Raw genomic sequence first — 21,504 nt, 5'->3', positions numbered from 1 at the left:
GTCACTAATGCCAGGAGGCCGGGTGAAACTTTGTTACCAGGTGTTCAGAGTCGCCTTAATTATTACCTTTGCCAGTTTCATAGCCGTGGCTGCTTGGACTTCTCACTTTGGAGATACTTAAGATTTTTTTGCTCTACAAAACCCTGGAGAAAAGCCAGGTGTCCCCTGGGGTGGAACAGGGTGAGGGGCAGGTGTACACACAGAAGCTAGTGAAGGCAAACCAGCACACGTTAGCAGAGGTGAAATAAATACACCCCGGGCACATCAGCTGGAGTGTCCTCAGTGTTTCCCCACGGCCTGGCAGGGTGTGTGCCAAGGTGTGAAACAGCTGGAACACAGTGTCAGCACCAGGGTGCAGAGTAAACACCAGCCATGAGGGACTGGAGCCTGTGGCATCCAAATCCCTTTGGACAAAGTGCAGGTCGGGGGTGTTTTCAGCGTCATTCCTCAATAATTGAGTGGCTTTTCCAGCAGGTTCATGGCTGACAGTGGCTCTGGTTGGGTGTACAGGTGTGTGTGGAGATACTCACTGAAACACCTGCTCATGCATTCACCAGGAACTGCATCATTCCAGAGCTCCAGCTTTCCATGGAAGGTGGTTAGATGAATAAGGAGGTAATTGATATCCTGTGACTTATTCCTGTAAATGCCTGGGAATAAGCTACTAAATCACCTCAGGTTGTAGTAGATACTAAATCAGTATAAATAGGAATTTAAAAAGTGATTTGCTTCCCCAAACCAGCTGCAGTGACCAGGCCTAAAGTTTATTATTAACGTTGCTCAGCCCGTGTGGGCTGGCAGAGGTAGAAAAGGTGTTTGCCCGATAAATGCTGAGTGCCCTTTCCCACAGCGCCAGGAGCGGGTCTGAGCAGAGCCCAAGAGATCAAAGTCCTATTAAAAGAAACTCCTATAATTTCCTCCCCTGGGAGAGGACTTAATTGGCAGAGGGAGTGCTCCACATGGGAATTCGGCCGATTCCTTGGACACGGCTGCTTTGGGGAGGGGGGGGTTCTCCCGGGGGAGGACGGGGAGCCCGTGCTCCGATGTCCCAGCAGCCAGGTGCCATTGCTGTCACCTCCTCCCAGGTAGGTTCTTCATGCGCTCGCTGGGCCTTCCTCCCCCTCCTCCTCCTCCTCCTCTTCCTCCTCCTGGGGCCGCAGCGCTGCTCGCGGGCACGTCCTGCGCGGCGCTGTTCCGTGGGTGGGGAGGGCCGCGGAGCCATGAGCGCTGCCAGCACTAAAATAACCTCTGGCCGCGCTCCCGCGTCCACGCGCGGCCCCTGAGGCAGAGGAAGAGGGGGAGGAAGGAAATGAGGCCGCCTGACACAAATAACTCCCGGTCCCTCACCAGCTCCCCTGACCGGCCGCCCCTGCTCCCGTCGGGGCTGGGCCGAGCGGGCTGTGCCGCCCCTGGGGCCGGTGTGCCCCGGGCTCGGTGTCCCCTAAAGGCTCGGTGCTCCCCCAGGAGCTCGCTGCCATCCTGTGACTCGCTCCTCGCCCTCAGGGGCTCGGTGTCCCGCACAATCTCCGTGTCCCCCCGGGGGTCGGTGCCTTCCCTGCGCTCGGGGCTCTCCCGGCCCCGATCCCGCCCCGCCACCGGGGGGCGCCCCAGCGCGCCGCCCCTACCGATCCCCGCACTACACCTCCCGTCGCGCCCCACGCGGCAGGAAGCGCGGAGGCCGCGTCGCCGCGGGGCGCCTCTGGGAGTTGTAGTCCCGCCGGCCGGAAGCCACCGCCCGCCGCGTCCCGGGCCGGCGGGCGGCGCGCGCGCGGCGGGACTACAAGTCCCACCCCGCTCCGCGCGCCACCGGGGCGGCAATGGCGGCGGCGGCGCCTGCGCGCGGCGCCCTCCGTGCGGACCGCGCAGAGTGAATAATAAAGGTCTCCTCGGCGGCGGCGGCGGCGGAAGGCGGGAGGCATGTCCAAGGGCCCGGTGGCGGGCGGCCCTGCCGCGGCCGGGCCGGCGAGCGCCGCCAGCGCGCTGCAGGCGCAGCCCGAGAAGCCGCAGCACTACACGTACGTAGAGCCGGGAGCTTCCCCGCCGCCGCCCGCCCGCCCGCGCGCCAACACGCGCCTGACGTCAGCGTGCGGCGCGCGCGGGGGCGCGCGGGGGGACGCGCGGGCACCGGTTGGAACCGGCCTCGGCCGGCGCGGGCCGGGGGCGGCGGGGCGGGAGGGAGGGGCGGGGGATGAGCGACCCCCCCGCCCAACGCCCGTGATGCACCGGGGCCGCCGCGCCTCCCCCGGGGAGAGAGGACCCCCGGACCCCCGGCTGACACCCCCGGCCCCTCGCCCGCCCGTCCCTCCCTCTCGGGTGACACCCCCGCCTGGGGTGGGGGTCGATCCCCCGGGATGTGAGGGCATGCCCCGGGATGTGACAGCCCCGATCCGTTCCGCGGCGGGTGAGGGGACCCGCGAGTGACAGCCCCGGTCCCTCCCCGTAGTGTTGGTGGAGCGCCGGGCCCTGTGGTGACACCCCGGCCCGAGGCTGGGCCTCTCTCCCACGGGATGTGAGGGGACCCTGGGTCCCCAGCTCTGCCCCCCGCCCTCGGTGGGGTCCGTTCCTCCGGGGGTCACCTCGTGGTGCTTTGAGGGGCTGAGGGTTTGGTGAGCTGTCACCCAGGGCTGTCACTGCTGTCCTCCATCCCCTGAGGGGTCCCGGGCGTTCCTTGGCACCTGTGGAGGGAGGTGTGAGGTGACAGGAGGTGCCCAGGGTCGCAGCTTTGGTGGTTGGTGATGGAGCGGGTCCCTCTCGGGGCCGGTGTCTTTGGGAGTGACACAGGTGTGTGGAATATCCCCCTTGGAAGGTTTACATTGAAATCTGGACGAGTGTTTGCTCCGTCCCTGCTTTTGCTGGCCCTGTGTGGGTGCAATCTGGCTGTATGGGCACACCGTTGGTGTGTCGCCTCCATCACTGCAGACACTCCCTCAGGGAACACTTGTTGCTGGAATGTGTCTTTCCTAACCAAAAAATACCAGTTCACTGCCTTGTCCCAGGGAAACACAACCTGTCGGAACTGTGTGAAGTTGGCCTGTGGTCAGTTGTTGGAGTTGGAGGCTGTGGGATGGGATTCCCATCCTCTTGTGCAATAGGGATAACAGATTGGGAGCGAGCATTGTCTTTGTGAGGTGGGCTGGCGATGGATGGATGTGGCTGGAAATAGGTCATGTGTTCCCTGTCCTTAAAGGAGAAAACTTTGGAACTGTTCTTTGTGAACAAAACATATGTGCTGAGCCGTTTCCCTTATCATTTTAGGGTGTTGTCCTACAAATACCCTACAAATACTCATATCTCTGGCTTGTGTGGATGCTCCCACCCAAACTGAGACGTGTGCTCTGTGTGCTTTTAATTTCCATTTTCATAAGGTTGGTGGTGGACTTCCCTGCATCCACACTGTGATACCTGGAATAAAAAGAGCTTTGAGGAATCCACAGACTCGGGTCCATACAGCCTGTGTGCCTAGCTGGGATCACAGGCTACCTGCCACCCCTTTCCTTCAGGAATACTATGGCAGAGTGAGGGCTTCCAGGTTTTATTGCCATTGTGAAGATCCTGTCATGATCTTTAGGGAACTGGCAAGCCACAGTCTCGTAGGCTGTGTGGCTTCTGGTGTGCTTTACAAGTCTGACAGTTTTATGGGGGAAATGGGCATGGAAGAGTCTGCTGGGAGTGTTGCTGTAGGGAAAAAGAGGGAACAGGAGCTGCCTGAAGTGGAATGACACTAGTGATGGAGAAGGAAAACAAGGAGATGAGTGAGGACACTGAGTAGAGGAAGGTGAAAGTGATAACCTGGCTGAGCATGATTGTGGAAGTAAGGATGTCAAGTATTAGGAAAAACAGAGGAAGAAAGACTTCAAGAAGCAGAGGAGATTGGGAAAGAGGACGGAAATGGGACAGTGTGGAACAAAGCTGGTGGTGCAATTAGCTTATTTCCAGAGGGCAAAACTTGTGTTTTGAAGATGGATGCTATAAATACTTCAGTGAAAACAGTTGCAGACGAGCTGAATAACCATAAGTGAAAGACGGGTTTGGGGGCTGCTGAGTGCTGACAGTGGGATGTGAGCCATCCTTTGGAAGTCTAGGATGTGTACACTGGGTCACATCAGACTGTAAACCTCCTCCTGATAACATATGGGAACTTATTTGGTGGTGGCTCATGTGAACAAGTTGTATGTTGTCAAAATGTAAATATTTTCTTCCTTTTTTTTTCCCTTAAATATAGTTTGTTTCCATAAAATGACACAAAGGTTACAAGTTGTAAACTCAAGTAAGCTTAATTATCTGCATACTTTGCTGTTCCCTGGGGACAAGCAATCTGGTGCTGGGGATCTCTCAGAAAGTTTTGGTTGTATTTGTAAGGAAATGTTCCAATTTCTGTATTAGCGTGAATTTCCAAACTCTTGGTGTTAGTTGCATGAGATTTTTTAGATATTTTGAACCTCTGTCTTTCTGTCAGGAAGCCTTTATGTTTACTTTAGATGTGCAGCAAAAGACAATGTGGGAAAAGCAGAGCTGGTGATGCTCTCTCACACCTTTGTCACTGTTTGTTAGCAGAAGAGGCTGAGCTTCCTTGATTTGTGTCCTTTGGTAGCAGTCGTGGTGTGCAGCTGGATATTCCTGGAGACAAGTCCCTGGTAGATGCCAAAGTTTGCTGTTTAATTATGGATGGACTGCTCCTTGTCTGGGGATGGGATTCCATTTGTAGAGCCCCGAGTGAGTAACAAAATACTCCGTGGCTGCTGTTGTGCTCTCCCTGGCTTGCTGGATTAGATGTTCCTGCGTGTGGCTGCTTTCTGTGATCCCACAGCTCCCGTAGCAGGATGAGAGCAGCATATTCCTGGGAACAAAGGAGTGAGACAGCTCCTCCCTGGGGTTCCTGGAGGCTGGGATCAGCTTGGGGTGATGTGCTCTGCAGGGGCTGCATGGGAAGTGGATTTCATTTGGGTAGGCTCTGTCAAGCCTCAGCTGAGGATTGGTTTTGCAGCGTTTCTCGGCTCTGTCTAGCATGTTATTTCTGCAGGTACCTCTGTCTTTAATGTGTATCTACTCATGTGGGTAGACTTGAGTTGGAAGAAACTGAAAGTGAGCTCTCAGTCACTGAAGCTGTAGGTACAGGGTGCTCTGGGGTGGTTTTGTTTTGGTATGGTTCCTCTGCTCGGCTGCTGGCAGTGTGGCTGGTTTCAGTCAGGCTTGATGCCTTAATTGTGAATTGTAAAGATTGTTTCCACTGCTTGGGTGTTTATTGATCTGGCAGAATTTAGATAAGTGAAAGTGGAGCAGCCCTTTGTTCACTGTGCATTCACCTGAAAGTCAGACAGTTTAATAACTCTACAGGAAAGCAAACGTTGAGGTGGAGATAAATTAACCCATTTAATAAAAAAACAGAGAGTCCCTTCAGTTCAGAGCATTCAGAGCACACAGGCTCACAAGCAGCATTGAAAATACTCTGATTCAGGTGATAAACTCTTTGGAACACAGATTTATTGTGCATAACACAAGTCATTGCTACTCAAGACATTTCTCTTGAGTGTGCCCATCTTAAATATGAGCAACACCCTTGAAAGTGACCTTCAGGATTCCGTGTACCCTCACTTGAGATCTGGGTGAGATGCCTGGGAGCACATCCTGTCCTCTTTTGCAGTGCATCAAGATAAGCTTTGTGATTATGCCTTTGCAGCATCAAAGGCAAAGAACTTGTCTTTCCTTTTGCACAAGGAGAGGAACTGTGGGAAATTCCTGAAGGATTAATACCCTGTATTAATGCTGGAGCTGCATCCACATGGCTGGGCTGTGGTGTAGAGACTGCTGGCTACTGCTCACCCAAGCTTTGCCTTGCAACCATTCTGGTGCCATTTAGGCATTGAAAGACCAGAAGACTCAAATGAAGGACATTGTAAATGGGGATGAAAATGGAGCTGGTGCAATAATTTGGCTACAACTGAAATCAGAGGCATTCTTGTGTCTGCATCGTGCCTTGTCTCGTGGTTTCTCAGCCTCAAATAGGAACTCAGATTAGGACAGCAGTGGAAATGTGGGTGAAGAAGAAGTAAAAATACCAAGACCATAGGTATGCTTATTTTAAGCTTTATCTCAAAATTGAACATGTGAATTCAAAAATGCACCTCAGAGCATCCGTTGTAGCAGAGTAATCCTTATCTCCTTATCAGTGGACAGTGTCTTACCACTGGCAGAGCAAACAGGACATGTCTGATCTCAAAGGTGCAGACTGAGTGTCTGTGGGAAGAAAACCAAAACCCAGATGTGTAGCTAACAATTTTTCAGGGTTGCTGTTTGCTCTTCTAGGTCCCATAACATTTGCCTGCATGGTCTGTCAGATTGTACATTTGATCTGCTTGAGTTGGGTGGTCTTCACACCCTACTGCACGAGTTGAGGCTCTGGAAATTGTTTTTAGAAACCTTTTGTGTTCTTTTTAAACCATCAGGACTCTTAAAATAACAAACTGCTGCCCTAATTCTGCTTTGGTTTTACTGGTGATAACCCTTAGATCAATAAGCTGATATGGACTTATACAAGTTATAGAAACTAGCCCTGTTTTTAAGCAAAAAACAAAAAAAAAACCCCAAAAAAAAAACCCCCAAAAAATCACCTCAACAAAACGAAACACAAAATTAAGCAAAGGAAAAAAATACCCAAATAACCCAGAAAACAAAAATAACAAAAAGAAGCCCAGGTGTTTTTAGGTTTCAGGTTTGGTAATAAAGCACAGAAGATGTAGAATAGATTATGTTATTATTGTATTATATACAGTGTAAGGTAATACCCTTAGGAAAGCACAGAGTGAGTCAATACTTTTAAACCTGGGACTTACCAGTGGTCCACTACATCATTACCTGTAAATGTCATCTTATCAGGAAAGTATCAACTTGTTATTATTATTATTATTGGTATTTTTTGAGTCTGTGTGAACTTCACTGAATGCACGTCCACTGCCAGCTGTTATTAGGAAGTGTGAATAGTTACAGGAAGTTGGAAATATAAAGTGCTGGAGTGTGAACAGGAAGAGCTGCCTTCACAGTATGCTCTCACCACCAAACACATGTGCTGAAAATAACATTTTAGATTTTATGGTTCTTCAAAGGCTGAGTGTTGAAAGGCTCCAGCTTGAGAGAGGGGCTGGCAAGGGGCATTTGGGCCCAATCTGTGCCCCAAATGTGTTGGGGCAAAAAAGAGTTTTTCCCTCCTGTTGAAGTGGGGCTGGACCTGTGTTTTGCCTGCTGCATTCCCACTTCTTGAGTACTTGGATATCAGTCTGACAGGGAATTCACATATGGATAACAGCTCTAGAGGTGTCATATCAATATTTTGCCAAGCAGAAACCTTTGTGTACTGCTGTGATGTTCTCAGAATTAGTTTTGGTCTGGCAAGGTTTGGTGTTTCAAAAATCCAAAACTCTGTGAAAGAGGAGAGGGGTTCAGTGGTGCAGAATTGTTTCAAAGTGGAAGATGGTTCTTTAATTTTTAATGTAATAAAAAGTATTATGTTGATGATTATCTGTTGCTTACATTAGCACATAGGATAGTTTTTTGTGGCATGGGAGGCAGTATTAAGGTTAGTAATTGTTCTATAAAGTCAAGAACTTGCTGATTCTGTGGGTCCCTCCCAGTTCCATTTATTCTATGATCCTGAGAACCTCAGAGCTTGGAGTTTCCTATTATATCAGTTTTTCTCAATTTGTAAGTTTATGTATTGTCTAGTATTTTTTACATCATATGACTTTATTTTAAGGAGCATTCTGTTGGAATTCCAACATTTTATTGTCTCTAGAGCTATTCTTCTTCCAGAAAAAGGTTTTACTATCTTCCAGGAGCAGCTGAAACACTGATCCTTCTTATTCCAAAGGGTCTGATCATTGCTCTCAGGAAAATCTTCCTGCAGTGCCTTCCAGCATCCCTGCCTGGCTGCTTGCTGCGTGTCCCTGCCCCTGTGACAGCGTGGCAGGAGGGAATGTGTCAGGACATCAGTTAATCACACTTGTTGTGTGGCATATTAGCATGAGCTGTCACTGAGGACTCTGTTAATGCACCCAGCTGAGCCTGAGCAGGGACACAGCCCTTCTGTGGTCCCTGGTAAAGGAGCTGTTATTTCCGAGAGAGGAGCAAAATAAAAAGGCAATAATATCTTTAATTGCTGTGTTGAGGCTCGTGGAAACCTGCTTGTCAGGACATGAAGAGCTGTGCTCGCTTTCAGAGGATGCTGAGGAGAGGTTTTTGTTCCTTCCATTAACTTTCTGCTTTTAAAAACTTCATAAATCTTTTTGAAAGCAGCAGAAATAGGCTGAAAGAGATGGTGAGAAGTTACCTGGTCCTTTTGCCCAGCAGTCACCTACATCACTTTAGCTAAGATTTTTTTTTTGGGGTCTAATTGTCATTGATTTTTAATATTGTATCAGTTTCCACTTTAAACTGGATTTTGGTGAAATTGTGAATTATAAGAGGGAGTAAATCACAGCACTTTCTATCTTATAAAGAATTTATGTACTCTATAAACTTTCTGTAACGTTCAGCAAATCAGGTACAGAGCTGTTGCTGAAAGCTGTGTGTGCACAGAGCCAGCTAGCAATTCCCCCCCAGTGTCCTAAATTAATGGGTGGTCACATGCCAGCAGGCTGTGGAGCAAGTGCTATTTCTTAGCTACATTTGTCCCCTCTAATTTATTGAGAGAGAGTTTGTCTTTTATATCAGGGCATCAAATATAAGGAGCCTCAGCAGAAGGGTGCACAGGGAGATGCTGAAGGCTTGTACCTTCCCAAACTCCTCCTAGTGATGACAGCCAATTTAGATGCTTGTGATGATTTTCTCAGCAACCTCTTGTCTTGTGTATTTTGATCAGTGCTTGATGCAGTTAATACCAGCTTGACATTTGAAATATCAGTTGGAATGAATGTTCCCTTGCAATGAATACCAACAATTCCTTCTTTCCTTTAGTTCTGGTGCAGCTTCTGACTCACAGACCCTTACCCTGCTGTAGTATTCATTCAGGTTGAGGAGGTGATTGTTACAACAAGGAAAGTTCTATGTCTTATTTGAAATAAATATTTTAAGCACTGAAGTGCAGTGATGGCAATAAAAGAGCCAGATCACTGAAATGCTCAATACTGGCCTGATTCTTATCTCTTATTAGAAGTCAGAGACATTTAATTGAATGAAGTTGTCAGAACAGTGGTAGAGAAGAAACTTGCACTGAATTTGTGGTCAAACAAGAAAAATCTCCTACCATCTCTAACTATCTGTTGGTCAAAATGGCCAATCCATTTCAGCAGAGCATATACTGCCTTCCTAAGACTGATGGCACTGTTAAGTGCAGCTAAGAAATTAAGGTGGGATGTCTTTTTATTATTGTATGCCTAAAATTTGATTTGATTAATATGCAGCCATGGCCATATGAAAGGGGAATTAGTTTTTTGAAACTATTCTGGATGAACTTGGAACCAGAACTTGGGGGTTGGAACTGGGTGATTGCAAAGGTCTTTTCCAACTCAGGCCATTCAATGAATGGAATGGCTGAAAATATGAATATCTGAAAAAAAAAATAAAGTCACTGTTAAAGAATTAAAGTCACTATTCTATGATTATCTGTAAAAAAAGAATTCAAGTCAGTATTATTTGTTATCCTCTGTCTTCAGCATGTCACCACAGCTCAAAAAGAAGCTGTCAGTCCACACCCAGTATGCTCTGAGGTGATTTTTTTTTTCTCCTCTAAAGTTTTCAATAGCCCATGAGTTTTCATTGATGGCACTTGACTGTTACTGTCATAGCAGAAATGCAAACAGCAGATGCCTGAGGACAACTGTGCAGCTTTACAGCAACAACAAAAAAAAATTGTTTGCACGTTTAAAATATCATGAGAGTGCCACCAGATTTATCAGTGCATTGATTAGCCCAAGTGGGAAGTGATAGGTTGTGGCATAGCCTGGGGTTTGCCTGCTTTCCCCTTGGAGGAGAGGTGGTGTCAGCATGCAGTGGAGCCTCTTTGGACACCAGAGTGTGCAGGACATTTATTCAGAGGTGTGCCTTCTGTGTGGAGGGTTGGAATCCAGTCCACTGGGCCACAGCAGGCACAGATGAAGTCTGATTTGAGTGCTGAGCAGAAAAGAAAATCGATTGAATGGTTGACATTGATTTTTCAAAATCAACCAGTAAGGGTTGGCTTTTATCTCTGTGCTGGCACATGGGTATGCATGCAGGTTCATGCTTGTTAGATAATCACTGTGTTTTGTTTCAAACTCACAGCAGAAAATGTCTGTTCACAAATGAAAGCCTTTCCAAAGAGGCTGCTGCAAATCTGGTTGGTGTTTAACCTGAGAAGAAGCAGATGCCATTTAATTTCCAGTGGAGATTGGGCTGGGTGAGAGCACTATAGAGCTGTCATGTCATGTGGAGCTTTGGTTGTCTGGTTTTGGTCCTGTGTAAATACAGCCCTTCAAACAGCTCATGTTCTGTCTTAAAACTTGTGAGTGTGGGGCTGCAGCTGATCTGTGAGCTGTGTGTTAAATTCATGGGGGTCTTGGCGTGGCCAGGAGAGGGAAGGCTACTGTGCTCTGTTTCCAAACACAGATAAAATGTTGAAGCTTAGCTGGCTAAAGATGCTCATAACAATCTGCAGCTGAGAGCCTGAGCTGTGGAATAGCTTGTATGGAAATAATATTTTTCTGAATTGCCCATTATGAATTCTTGCATGTGGGATGTTTTGTTTTGGGGAACTAGCAGAGTGAGTAACACAAGTTTTCAAACAGCCCAGCCCTGTTCCCAGCCTTCCCTGGTGTTTCTACAGTTGTAAGCCCTGGGTAGGCTTTGTTAGTGCTTGAATTGGTGGTGAGAGAAGTGCAGTATAGAAAAAACCTTTGCTGGAAACTGGAACTTTAATTTTTACAGCACAGGACATCAGGGTGTTATTCAGACTTTAATTTGTTGTGCCAAACCTGGTGTGTGTTAACCCCACCTTCCTGAGGCTACAAACACTAACACTGGGATAAAGAGGCATCATCCATCCCATCCATAAGAGATGGGATAATGTAAGTTAATATATGAGTTAATATAAGAGAGAAAATTTACCTGGCTATAAGCTGAATAAATGACCATAATAGATAAGTCTGGGGATGGATGTTTTTTGTGAAGTAATTAGTAGTAGAATATTTAACTGCTCATATTTAAGCATATGTTGCTACATTGTGCTGACAACTGAAGCAGGCACAGACCCTCAGCAGTGTGCAGCTGTCTGGATGCAGTGAGCTCCAGTGTTTGCCCTGCAACAGGCTCAGCCCACGTTACTGAAAAATAATTATTTCCATATGATCCTGTTTTCATAGACTCAGCACTTACACAGGTGCTGTAGGGAAGGCTTAATGACAACTAAAAATTTGTGGAGCAAAAACCAGCCCAGAGAAGGACGAGGGTTGTTTCAATCGGGGTGATCCATGTTTGAAAACAGCAAAGTGTGCTTTAGGCACAGTTTACATAAACTAACGGTGTCAAATTGCAAATATGTCATTTAAACTTGGAAAAATGGGCTGTGTGTTTAAAACATTGCATCAACTGCCTAAATATTGAGTTAATTTCGAGGTCATGTCTAATACATATTCATTGCCAAGTAATTTGGGAAAAAAAGGATAACTAACTCAAGGAAATGTAAATGTAAGTTCAAGGCTTTATGCAGAATTCTGGATCTTGGTGAATGGCTTTTAAGGAAATGCATCTGAAATGGAGTGCCATTAAGTGTTTGCCTTTGCCAGTGCTTGGGTTATTTTAATGAAAAAGGTGAAAGCTCTGTGTAAACAAATACTTGTGTTTGAAATGGATTTGATTGGTATGACTTGGTTATATACATTTCATGGTCTGCTGATGCAACAAGTGCCTGCTTTTTAAAGACAGTACACCATCAAAAAATGACTCAAATTGCTTTATTTGTCAGATTTTGAGTGACACAACTCAAGGGGTGCCAAACAAAGGGATGCACAGCTCCCAGGAAGTCTCAGCAAGGAGCTCTTCCCCAACACCCAGGGCAGGAACACAGTTGTGACTCGTGGAGCTCATGTCTTGGCTGCTCACAAATGTGATAAATATGGGTTTTATCAAGTGAGCTCTGGCTTGAAAGCCTTGAATTTTGTTCCTCATCGGGACAGTGTTGATGAGCTTCTCTGCTGCAGTGTGGCATTTCTCTCCAAACAAAGCCATTTTTGCTATAACTGGAAACTGAACAATGTTTTCCCTGAAGTTGGTGCAAATCTGTCTTCCCATGATGGGCCTGCACCACACTTCTCTGTTTTCCCTTCGTTTTTCAGTGTAGACAAGGCACAACTGTTTGTCTGACTTTTTCCTTCTAATTGAAAAACATCCTGATGGTTTCTGATAGTTGCCAACACGTGTTATTTTTAGCCTGAACTTTTGCAGTCACTCAGTTATCTATGAAGTATTGGTGATACAGAATTCATTCATCGCGGCTGAAATAAATTCACTGTGTTCTTGTCCAGCCTCTGTTCTCCTTTGAAATCCAGAAATGGAGCTCCAGCAGGGATCAGGTTACTGTTGGATGTGACTGTGTGCATTTTGGTGTGTTATCCTCAGTTTCCTGTAGTCTGGCAGTTTGTATTTTACCTTCTGCAGTACGCTCTGCTTTTCCATGTATTTGGAAGCATCCAGCTCAACTTTGTTTGCTAAATCATTGAGATGCTGAGAAAATGGAAGAGTTGAGTGGTGCCTACCTATTTCTACAACAAAAACTGGGGGTGCAGTGGGTTATAGATGTGAGCAGTTGTCATTTTGACCACTGAGGTACACAGTGAGTTATAAGAAGTCTTAAAACAAAAAAACCCACAGCCAAACAAACCCAACTCCATGCATCTGTAATAAGTCTCTCCAACTCTCACTTTCTTTATTTGCCCTTAGACTGACATTGTTGTCAAGCTCTAATGGAGGAGGGGAAATCTAACAGCTTTAAAATCACACACTGCTGTCTGTGTGTGACCTTTTTCCAGTTGATGGTTCAATTTATTTGGGTGATAAAGAAAACACTGAGGCATATGAAGTCTATCTTCTTGACAGATCTGAGCTTACTGAAACTTTTTCCTCATCCTTTTCTCCTTCCCTACATTCGCAGTCAGCCTTTTGTTTTTATAAAGTGATCCATATATTTTTCTTTGAGATTTAAATGCTTTCTAATCTTTTCAAGGTTTACAGAAGTGCACCTGGCTGCTGAGGGTGTGGAGAGGCAGATGGACTGATGGTTCTGGAGATGTCCTGAGAGAGATGTTTGCCTTTTGTGCCAGGTGTGCATGGTGTATGCAAAAAGCTTGGTGTGTGAAGTGTGAGGGCTTGGTCAGGTCTATGATGTTATTTTTCTAAATACTATTAAATGTGGTAAAAGGGGAAATATCCAATATTGGTGAGCCACAGTAGCTGATAGACCTCATCTAGTGGGTGAGCATCCCTGCCCATGCAAGAGGTTGGAAATAGATGATCTTTAAGGTCTCTTTCAACCCAAACCATGCCTTGACACAGATTCCTAGTAGAACTTGATGAGAATTTTTCTTGAAATTATGATTGAAATTTTGAAGATTGCTGCTAAAAGTGTTTGTTATTGTTTCATATTCAACAATGACTCATGTGAGGCTCTGTTTCAATATTAAATTACATCTGCCAGTCAGTAAAAAATATTTATTGAAACAGACTTGTCTTAACTTCTGCTCTTACTAGAAGGACACTAAACATTGCAGAGCTGTAAACCAGGCTGCTGGAGGTCTGCAGCTACTGGTTCAGGGGTTTGCTTGACTTGTGCCACCCCTAGGAACAAGGAACTACAACTCCCATGAAGTCAGATTGTTTCACATCTTTCCTCCCAAATTCCAAGAAATCTTGGGAGTTGGACTCTGCTCCCTGTCAGGAAGCTTTGCATTGAAACTTCCTAAGACATTGTGTGAGTACTGGTATAGAACTCTCCGAATTATTTTTGAACAATCCTATTCTTTAACTCCATGTTTTTATCTCACTTATTCTGAAACATCTCCCTTGCCCCAAGAGCAAAGCCTCTTGAGCAATGTCAGAGCTGCATATCATGGGTGTTCTCTATCAGTAATATGTTAAATGAAAGGTGTATTAGTAGGATTTTTATTGAGTATCCTGTTGGAATAAGTAGATTCTGTCATGCACCACTGACTCATTTCAATTGGAATACCACAGTTCAGTAAAAGAAAATAATTGAGTCATGCGTTTCTTACTTAAAGTGTGTCTGATATCATCTTTTGCAATAAAATTTTATGAGGGTGAAATGAATTTAGAGAGCTGATTTAATATGGACAGCTCTTTTCCTCTTGTGTTGGGGTGGCTCTCTGAGCTTAAGAAGAAAATAGCAGTTTTGAAAATAATCCCAAAAGATAACATTATTGAATTAGAAATATCAGTATCTATAGTTAGATATTTTCTCCTGGGTTTTGCAATGCTGTCTACTGAGCAGACAGTCTGTTGGATAAGCACACCCTGGTTTGCTTCAGATAATTTTATCTCTGTTAGCTTAAACCACTAATTTAAATTTTTAAGTGAAGCTGCTGGGAGATATTTATATATATATATATATATATAAAATATATATGTTTGGGGGTGTTTGGTTTTGGGTTTTTTTTAAAAATACCTTTCCTAACCTGAATTGGGAAAACTTTCTCCATCCCGCTGTCTGGACAGATCAGTGCCACTCCGAGCTTCTAGAAGAGGAAAGGTGATGAGCAGCTGAGAGCAGTGACCTCTCAGACTGCACTTCTGCATTTTTCAGGAAGGATACGAACTGGGACCACCTGAGACTTTACAGAGAGGTCCATGGCCTCATGCAGTCCTGTCTGAAACAGCAGGACATGACTGATGGAAAAATGCCAACAAATATCCCCAGCATTGCCGTGTACTTTTGTGCCAGTGAAATGGCATTTTTGCCAGTGCAATACTTTGAGAGAAGGCACACATGACTAAAATAAGTGGTAATGGCAGAAGAGCATTTTCTCCCTGATATCTGAAATCTTATTAGGAGTGTAAGACTTTGTTTGAAGAAAAAAACAGAACAAAACAGGGAAAAAAAAAACCCTAAACCAAAACCCAAGACAAAACACACAACCTAAAAATTAATTTGTAGATTTCTTGTTAGATTTGCCTCTGGGGGCTCTTCTGGACAAGTGGCTGAGAATCTCTATACAGCCCTGAACTAATAATTTCTAATATTAATGCTAATAACAAAGTGAAGTGCCCACAGCAGGCTGGACTTTGGGAGCAGCCCAGTTCTGGGCTGCCCTCTCTGGGTTTGCTCCCAGGAGCAGCTCTGGGAGCTCAGCCAGCACCAGTGGCTGTGCCCTGAGTGAGGACCTGCTGTAAAAGCTGCTCCAGGTTTCCACTGGTGTGACACAGACCAGCAGTGCTGCCACAGCCTCTCAGCAGAGCCTTTCCCCAGGTGCCAGAGCAGTTTCAGGGGTGTAAACACACCCCCACCCGTGTGTGGAATGGAGGTGATGGTGGTGTTAGATCTCACTGCTGCCTGCATTGCAGACTGTGTCCTAGGCTGCATTAGCCAGACTATAATGTTATATTACCTCATGGTTTTCTCTCTGCTGTCATTCTGCTGCAGAAGGTTCAGGTGCTGTTTGTGAGCCTCTCTTTGGGAGGAATTTTGGCAGAAAGGGGGGTGACCTGGAAGAGCAAGAAGGGCTGCAAAGGAGAGAAGCTCGTCTTGGGACCTCCATAAAGATCTCAAACAGTGTGAGGGGTGTTGGAAGTAAAGCAGAGCCTGGCTTTGCATCACAGAAGCCACAAGAGTTTTGAGGAGTTGGTTTTAATCTTTTCATTTCCTTGCTCTTTGGTATTGTTTCTCTCCCTGGTCTTTCTGATCCCTCTGTTAGAAAGCAGAGGCTGTCTTGGCATCAGTGTGCATCTTCCAGTGATTTCTGGGAGCTTTGAGTTAAGGCTTTTATGAGGAATTTGGAGCTCAGCTGTGCATTACCAGCACATTTTCCTGAATTGAGCTCACTCCACTGGATGTGTGACTTGGGTCAAGTTTGACAGGAAGCTGCAGCCCTGGAAGCAGGATGGGTGCAGGAATGCTCTCTGCTTGAGCACACCACTGTCAACCAGAAAAGCTGCAGAAAAGCAGGAGATCTCTGCACCAGGTGGCAAGGAGGGGACCAGGACACAGCTGCAATTGTGGAGGATAAAAATGAAAGTTCTAGGTTAAAAATTCTTGTTGGGTTCTCTCTTTGTTTTTGTTTTTTTTTTTTTTCCTTTTTTCTAGGTTTGATTTTTTTTCTTCTTCCCCCACTGCACCCATCTTTTTCCCTGCAGCTCCCACAGCAGGTTCCTGCTCCATTCCTCCAGGGCAGAGGGGGAACTCCTGCAATTCCAAGCTGCAGAGGTAAACACTTGCTACCCTGCCCTGGAGACTCAAGCTGCTACTGGCAATTAAAGACAGTGCGCACCTCCCCTCTAGTGTAAATAATTGCAGAATAATCACTGCCCCTTCCCTCATCCCAGAGGAAGTGGAATTTCAGCAGAGTAGCATTGAGGCTTTCTACTGCTTTGCTGCACCTGTTGGTCTCTGGGAGTTCCTAAAACTACTCCAAGAACCTCTTCTTGTCCTCCTAGGGAAAAAAACTTTCATTTCCAGCAGCGTCCGTCCTGTTTGACAGCAAGTTCAGCTCAGCCTGGGGACTTTGATCTGCATTGTTCTGGCCAGTCTTGTCCTATTTGTTTAGAATTGCATTCATCTTTGTTTACTAGGGCTCATAAATGGTAACATTTCCTCCAGGAATCTGGGTGTTGCTGTTGATGTTAATGTTGTATCAGAAGACAGTGCTATGTGCTTTCCACTTTGTAAAAATTACATGAGTATGAAAATACAACGTCTACCTACTTTTTTTTAGAAAAAGAAATATAGAAGTATAAAGAAAGTATAAGTATAGAAGTATAAAGAAATATAGAAGTAGCTCCAGTGTGAAATAGGGGTAATAATTCTTCTGCCCCTCAAGTGACGGCTGGGCTGTAGGGTTTCCTAAGAGGAGTTGAGAAATGCAAGTTATCGTTGCTGGATTTCCTGTTCCTGTACAGACACAGTTTGGCTGACATGCTATGAAATGTGTACCAGTTATCAACATGTTTTCAGCTTTGAGGGTTCTTCTGAAATTCCCTTTTTCAGCTCTTCTGTAAAAAAAAAAATTACGGAGACCATTGACACCAGAAGGATCTGTCATGACATTATTCTCTGTGTTTTGTTTAGAGCCTTTGCAAAGAGGCTCCTGAAATATTAATGGCTTTCTGATTTGTGAGACATCACATTGTGGTGGTGCAGGCTCTGTATCCTCTCTGTGTTCCCAAAACACACGTGGTTTAGAGGCCTTTTATATATTTTAATACTAAGTGGCTGGTTGAGTGGTCTGTGTTCTCCCAGAGGAGCCAAAACTCACTTCATGGATCAAAAAAATAAAGGGCTGTAAGGCAATTTACCATTCAGGCTATTGTGGAGGAGGGTGATTTAAAACGTTGTAGTGGCTTGGAAAAAAGAAAAACCCAAAGCAGTGATTGAAAGGCTTGAAATGACTGAGTTAATGTGACAACTCTCCTTCCCTCGCTTGGGTCTGTTGCAGAGGTGACTGTGCACAGTTAATGCCCAGTGGTATCTGTTTGCAGGGCTTGCTTTGAAATTAAGAGTGAGACATCATTTATTTAATAGAGACCATTAAAGAACGACTTTCTGATGAAGCAAGTTAGGTGTTAAACACTTTTCAGGTGAACCATTTACTTATGTAATTATCTCTCATTAACATTACAATAAATGTTTCTCCAGGGAGTTTAGCCAATCATGAAATGCAATTAATTTTCAGATACTCTTCAGCAACAATTGAGACACTAGAGACTGAAATCCCTAGTTAGTGTGTACGTTTTTAAACTTCCCTGCTGAAGGGAAGCAGTTTCAGCTCAGCTGATTGTGGGGCTGTTAAACTCTCAGATTTTTAATTGTTTCATTTGGGCCTATCACAAGTGTGGAGTGCTGGGCTCCATACCCAGGTTGTGTAAGCCTGGTATCTCCCATTAGTTTCCAGAGCAGTGAGGAGGTTCAGGATGCTGTTCTTGAACGGGGTGAGGATGGAGGAGTTAAAATGCTCTTGGTTTGTGTCTGGGATTCTGGTTGGTGTGTGATACTGCCTGGGGCTTCTAGCCAGCTGTGTTGTTTGTCCATGTGTAAAATGGGAGTCACACAAATCTCTGTCTCTAAGGTGTACATGGAGGTGAGTGAGTGGAAACGACTGGGTGGTGACTGTATCATCTGTGAACAGCATCGTCCTGATGAAGGTTACTTAATTCACTTTCTAACCAAAATGTTGTTACAGTCACTTTTGTTCCAAGTCTTCCTAGTGCTCTGATAAGATAATCTGTGGAATTCCACCTTCTACAAGTACTTGTTCCAACAATTTAGAAAGCTTTTTGAGAATGGATGAATTTACCACAGCTTTCAGTTTGCAGATTAATTGCTGATGTGGCTGAAGTAGCGATCTCTGTTTGAACAGAGCTGGATTTTCAAATGGGAAAGGGAACAGAGTGGTGTTGTTGGCCCTCACCTGTGCCAAGCAGACCTGGTTCTGCAGCTGGCTCTGGTTTTCTGCTGTTAAGCCTTGGGCCCCAGTGCAGATACTGTTCCAGCCACTCTGGATTGCTGGGGACAGATGGGCTTGGGTAGAGAAGGGCTTACAGCCGGCCGTGGAGGCTTCCAGCCCCGGGCATTCACAGATCCCAGGCAGTGGAACCTGCAAATCTCACGTATTTAGAGGCTGAAGAAGAGGAAGAGCTTTTATCCTTTCATGCTTGCAAAATCCAATGTAGGGAAGCTCTTGCCACTGATACTGTCTCTTCATAGCAAACAAATAAAACCACTTTGGTTGAATCTGTGCATTTTCCTGAGGCTTTCTCCTCAGCTGGGGTAAAGAGGAAAGGGGGCTTTATTTACAGATGTTGCTTTCAGAATGAGCCTAGTGCTGTGATATTATCTGTAAATGCATCTTTGGGCATCAGACATCTTTCCATTTATTTAGAAACAGGAGATAAAGACTGTCTGACATGGGAATGAATTCCTACGCTCCTTTTTGTTGCCTTGGAGTACATACGCAGTTTAAAATCAGTCCGAATCTGCTGTTATATCACCCTGTTGCTTCCAGCAGAATAGTTGTATTTTTTTTTTTTTGACCTACAAAACTTGGTCCTTGCTGTTTACACTGACCTCATAACATAAGAGACCAGAATGCTCCAGGTTTTCTGCCTTGTTCCTGGATGTGCCTCTGAGACCGAACTCTGTGGGATTCGGGTCTGAGCTGCTGGAGCTGTTTGGATGTTCCCTGTAAATACAGGGCAGCCCGTGGGTTTCAGCAGCGTGGATTTTGTAAGCACCTACACAGAGATCACAGTCAGATCATTATGTTGATCTAAACCATTTTGTAATCCTCTACAATCTGGGTTTAGAGACTGTTATTAGTGTCACAAATAAAAGCTTGTGACTTCTTTAGTTCTCGGGATAAAAGAAGCCATGTACTTTCAGGGAATTACATATTAAAATTAAAGCAACATAAACATGTGGGAGTTTGAGGATAGTTATCCCACTTTGCAAGACTGAGATCTGAATTAATATGACTGCAAGAGAGAAATTGGTTAATTTTTATTTTGTAATTGACTGTGTACTGGCAAAGCAGGGCTAAAGCAGGAGGATAAGGTATGAAAGAGTCTTTTAAAAATCTTTTAAAAATTTTAAAAATCTTTATTTCTCAGTAACTTGAAGGTTTAAATGTGGCTCAAAGAAGTGTATTTTATTTGGGGTTTTTTTCTGTTTTTTTTTTTTTTTTAAACGAGCATGTAGGAAGGAAACCCCTTTTTGCCCAGATAGGTCACAGATTTAAAAAGGGATAGAAAGGTACTTAAGAGTTCTATTTTCTCACAAATGTTTCCTAAGCTGATGAAAAGCCTCTTCAAAACGATCCCGACAGAAAGCGATTTCAGCTCTTGTTACATCCCTGTGTGTAATGGATATCTTGCCATGACAAACACGGGCAGCTCCAGCCTCCATCCTGGGAGGGGAGCGGGAGGGTGTGGGCAGGACAGCAGACACCTCTCTGTGGGTGGCTGGATCTCACCCTGGAGCTGACATCCCGCTTCCCGCAGGTACCTGAAGGAGTTCCGCACGGAGCAGTGCCCGCTCTTCGTGCAGCACAAGTGCACCCAGCACCGGCCCTACACCTGCTTCCACTGGCACTTTGTCAACCAGCGCCGGCGCAGGTCCATCCGCCGCCGCGACGGCACCTTCAACTACAGCCCCGACATCTACTGCACCAAGTATGACGAGACCACGGGGATCTGCCCCGAAGGAGATGAGTGAGTAAAGGCTGCACCCTGCTTTTCAGGCATTAGGCTTTTGGGATCAGGCCAGGTGATGATTCCAGCCGGTTCTTGCAGAGATGAGGCAAGTCAGCAGTAAAGCAGCTTTGTCACATACGTAACATGAGACCAGATGTAAAATCTGGAATAGCAGCTTGTGTGCTCCAGGCCGGCTGCAGAGACAGTACTGAGGGTGACTTAGATGGGAATTCAGCTCTTGGGAACTCACTGTGCTCACAGGCTTCAGCATCTTCAGCAAAGCTGAGGTGGGAAAAACAGCTCAATGAGACAAATGAGTTTGGAAACACTCTGTTCTCTAAGTCTCTGACTCCCAGCTCCTGCTCACTAGCAGGGTAAATTAGTTCCTCCTCTTTCTTCAATCTGTGAAAAACTTTGTTCTCCAGTCTGCCCCCTGAGTTATCTGTCTCAGCTTTTTAACTCATATCAGTTTATTTTGTCTTTCTGAACATTTAAGAAGCCAGTACAGAACCAGGAGGTACCCAGAAAAAGGCAGCATGAGGAAGAGTTTGGGTTTTTTGGGTGTTCTCTCCCCATGACTACAGTAGGTTTAACTGGAGCAAAACCACAAATCTTTCTGCTGTGTGTGTGGCAGACCCCAGCAATTAAGGGGTTAACCCGGTAATATAACTTTAGCCATGTGACAGATGTGGGATAAATAGTGTAGCCAAACTGTAGTCAAATATGGAGAGTGTTTTATAGAGAGATGCTGTAAAAAGATGGAATTTCAGTTCCCTTTTGTGGTGCCAATATAAACATACAAAAATGCTATTTATTGGCAAAACATTTTTTTTTTTAATTTTTCAACTCAATTAAGTAAAGTTTTTGTGACTACAACAGAATGGAATAGTCCCCTCAGGCCTGAGGCTTCAGTTTCAACACTTTCTTCCTTGCTAAAAGAGATCTGGAAGGAACTGGAAATGGGATGTTTGTGGGCTTTGGCTTCTAGATCACTGGATGATACATGGCTCAGACTCAGTGAGTGAAAGCCATTGTCAGCTAGGAACCTTTGTTCATTTGTATTTTTACCTTGATGCTGCAATATCTTAACTTTCCCCATTACATCTTGCTATATTTCTGTTTTACTTC

The 21,504-nt window shown here is 45.4% G+C and overlaps 1 protein-coding gene across 4 annotated transcripts in view; it reads left to right on the top strand.

The window, feature by feature from the left end:
- Nucleotides 1-1,902: 1,902 nt before the first annotated feature.
- Nucleotides 1,903-21,504, top strand: part of UNK (unk zinc finger) — a 45,515-nt gene continuing 25,913 nt past the window's right edge. For 3 of the 4 annotated variants that reach the window (XM_066565512.1, XM_066565511.1, XM_066565510.1), the window contains exons 1-2: nucleotides 1,916-2,015; nucleotides 20,185-20,394. In XM_066565512.1, coding sequence (XP_066421609.1) covers nucleotides 1,918-2,015; nucleotides 20,185-20,394 — 308 coding nt within the window. In that variant the 5' untranslated portion in view covers nucleotides 1,916-1,917. Of the gene's footprint in view, nucleotides 2,016-20,184; nucleotides 20,395-21,504 lie in introns of all 4 variants that reach the window. The other variant, XM_066565514.1, reaches the window with a different exon arrangement.

Source organism: Molothrus aeneus, chromosome 25, assembly GCF_037042795.1.
Source record: "Molothrus aeneus isolate 106 chromosome 25, BPBGC_Maene_1.0, whole genome shotgun sequence".
Lineage (NCBI taxonomy): Eukaryota > Metazoa > Chordata > Aves > Passeriformes > Icteridae > Molothrus > Molothrus aeneus.
The sequence above is the reverse complement of the archived record's forward strand: the minus strand, read 5'-3'. Positions and strand labels throughout refer to the sequence as shown.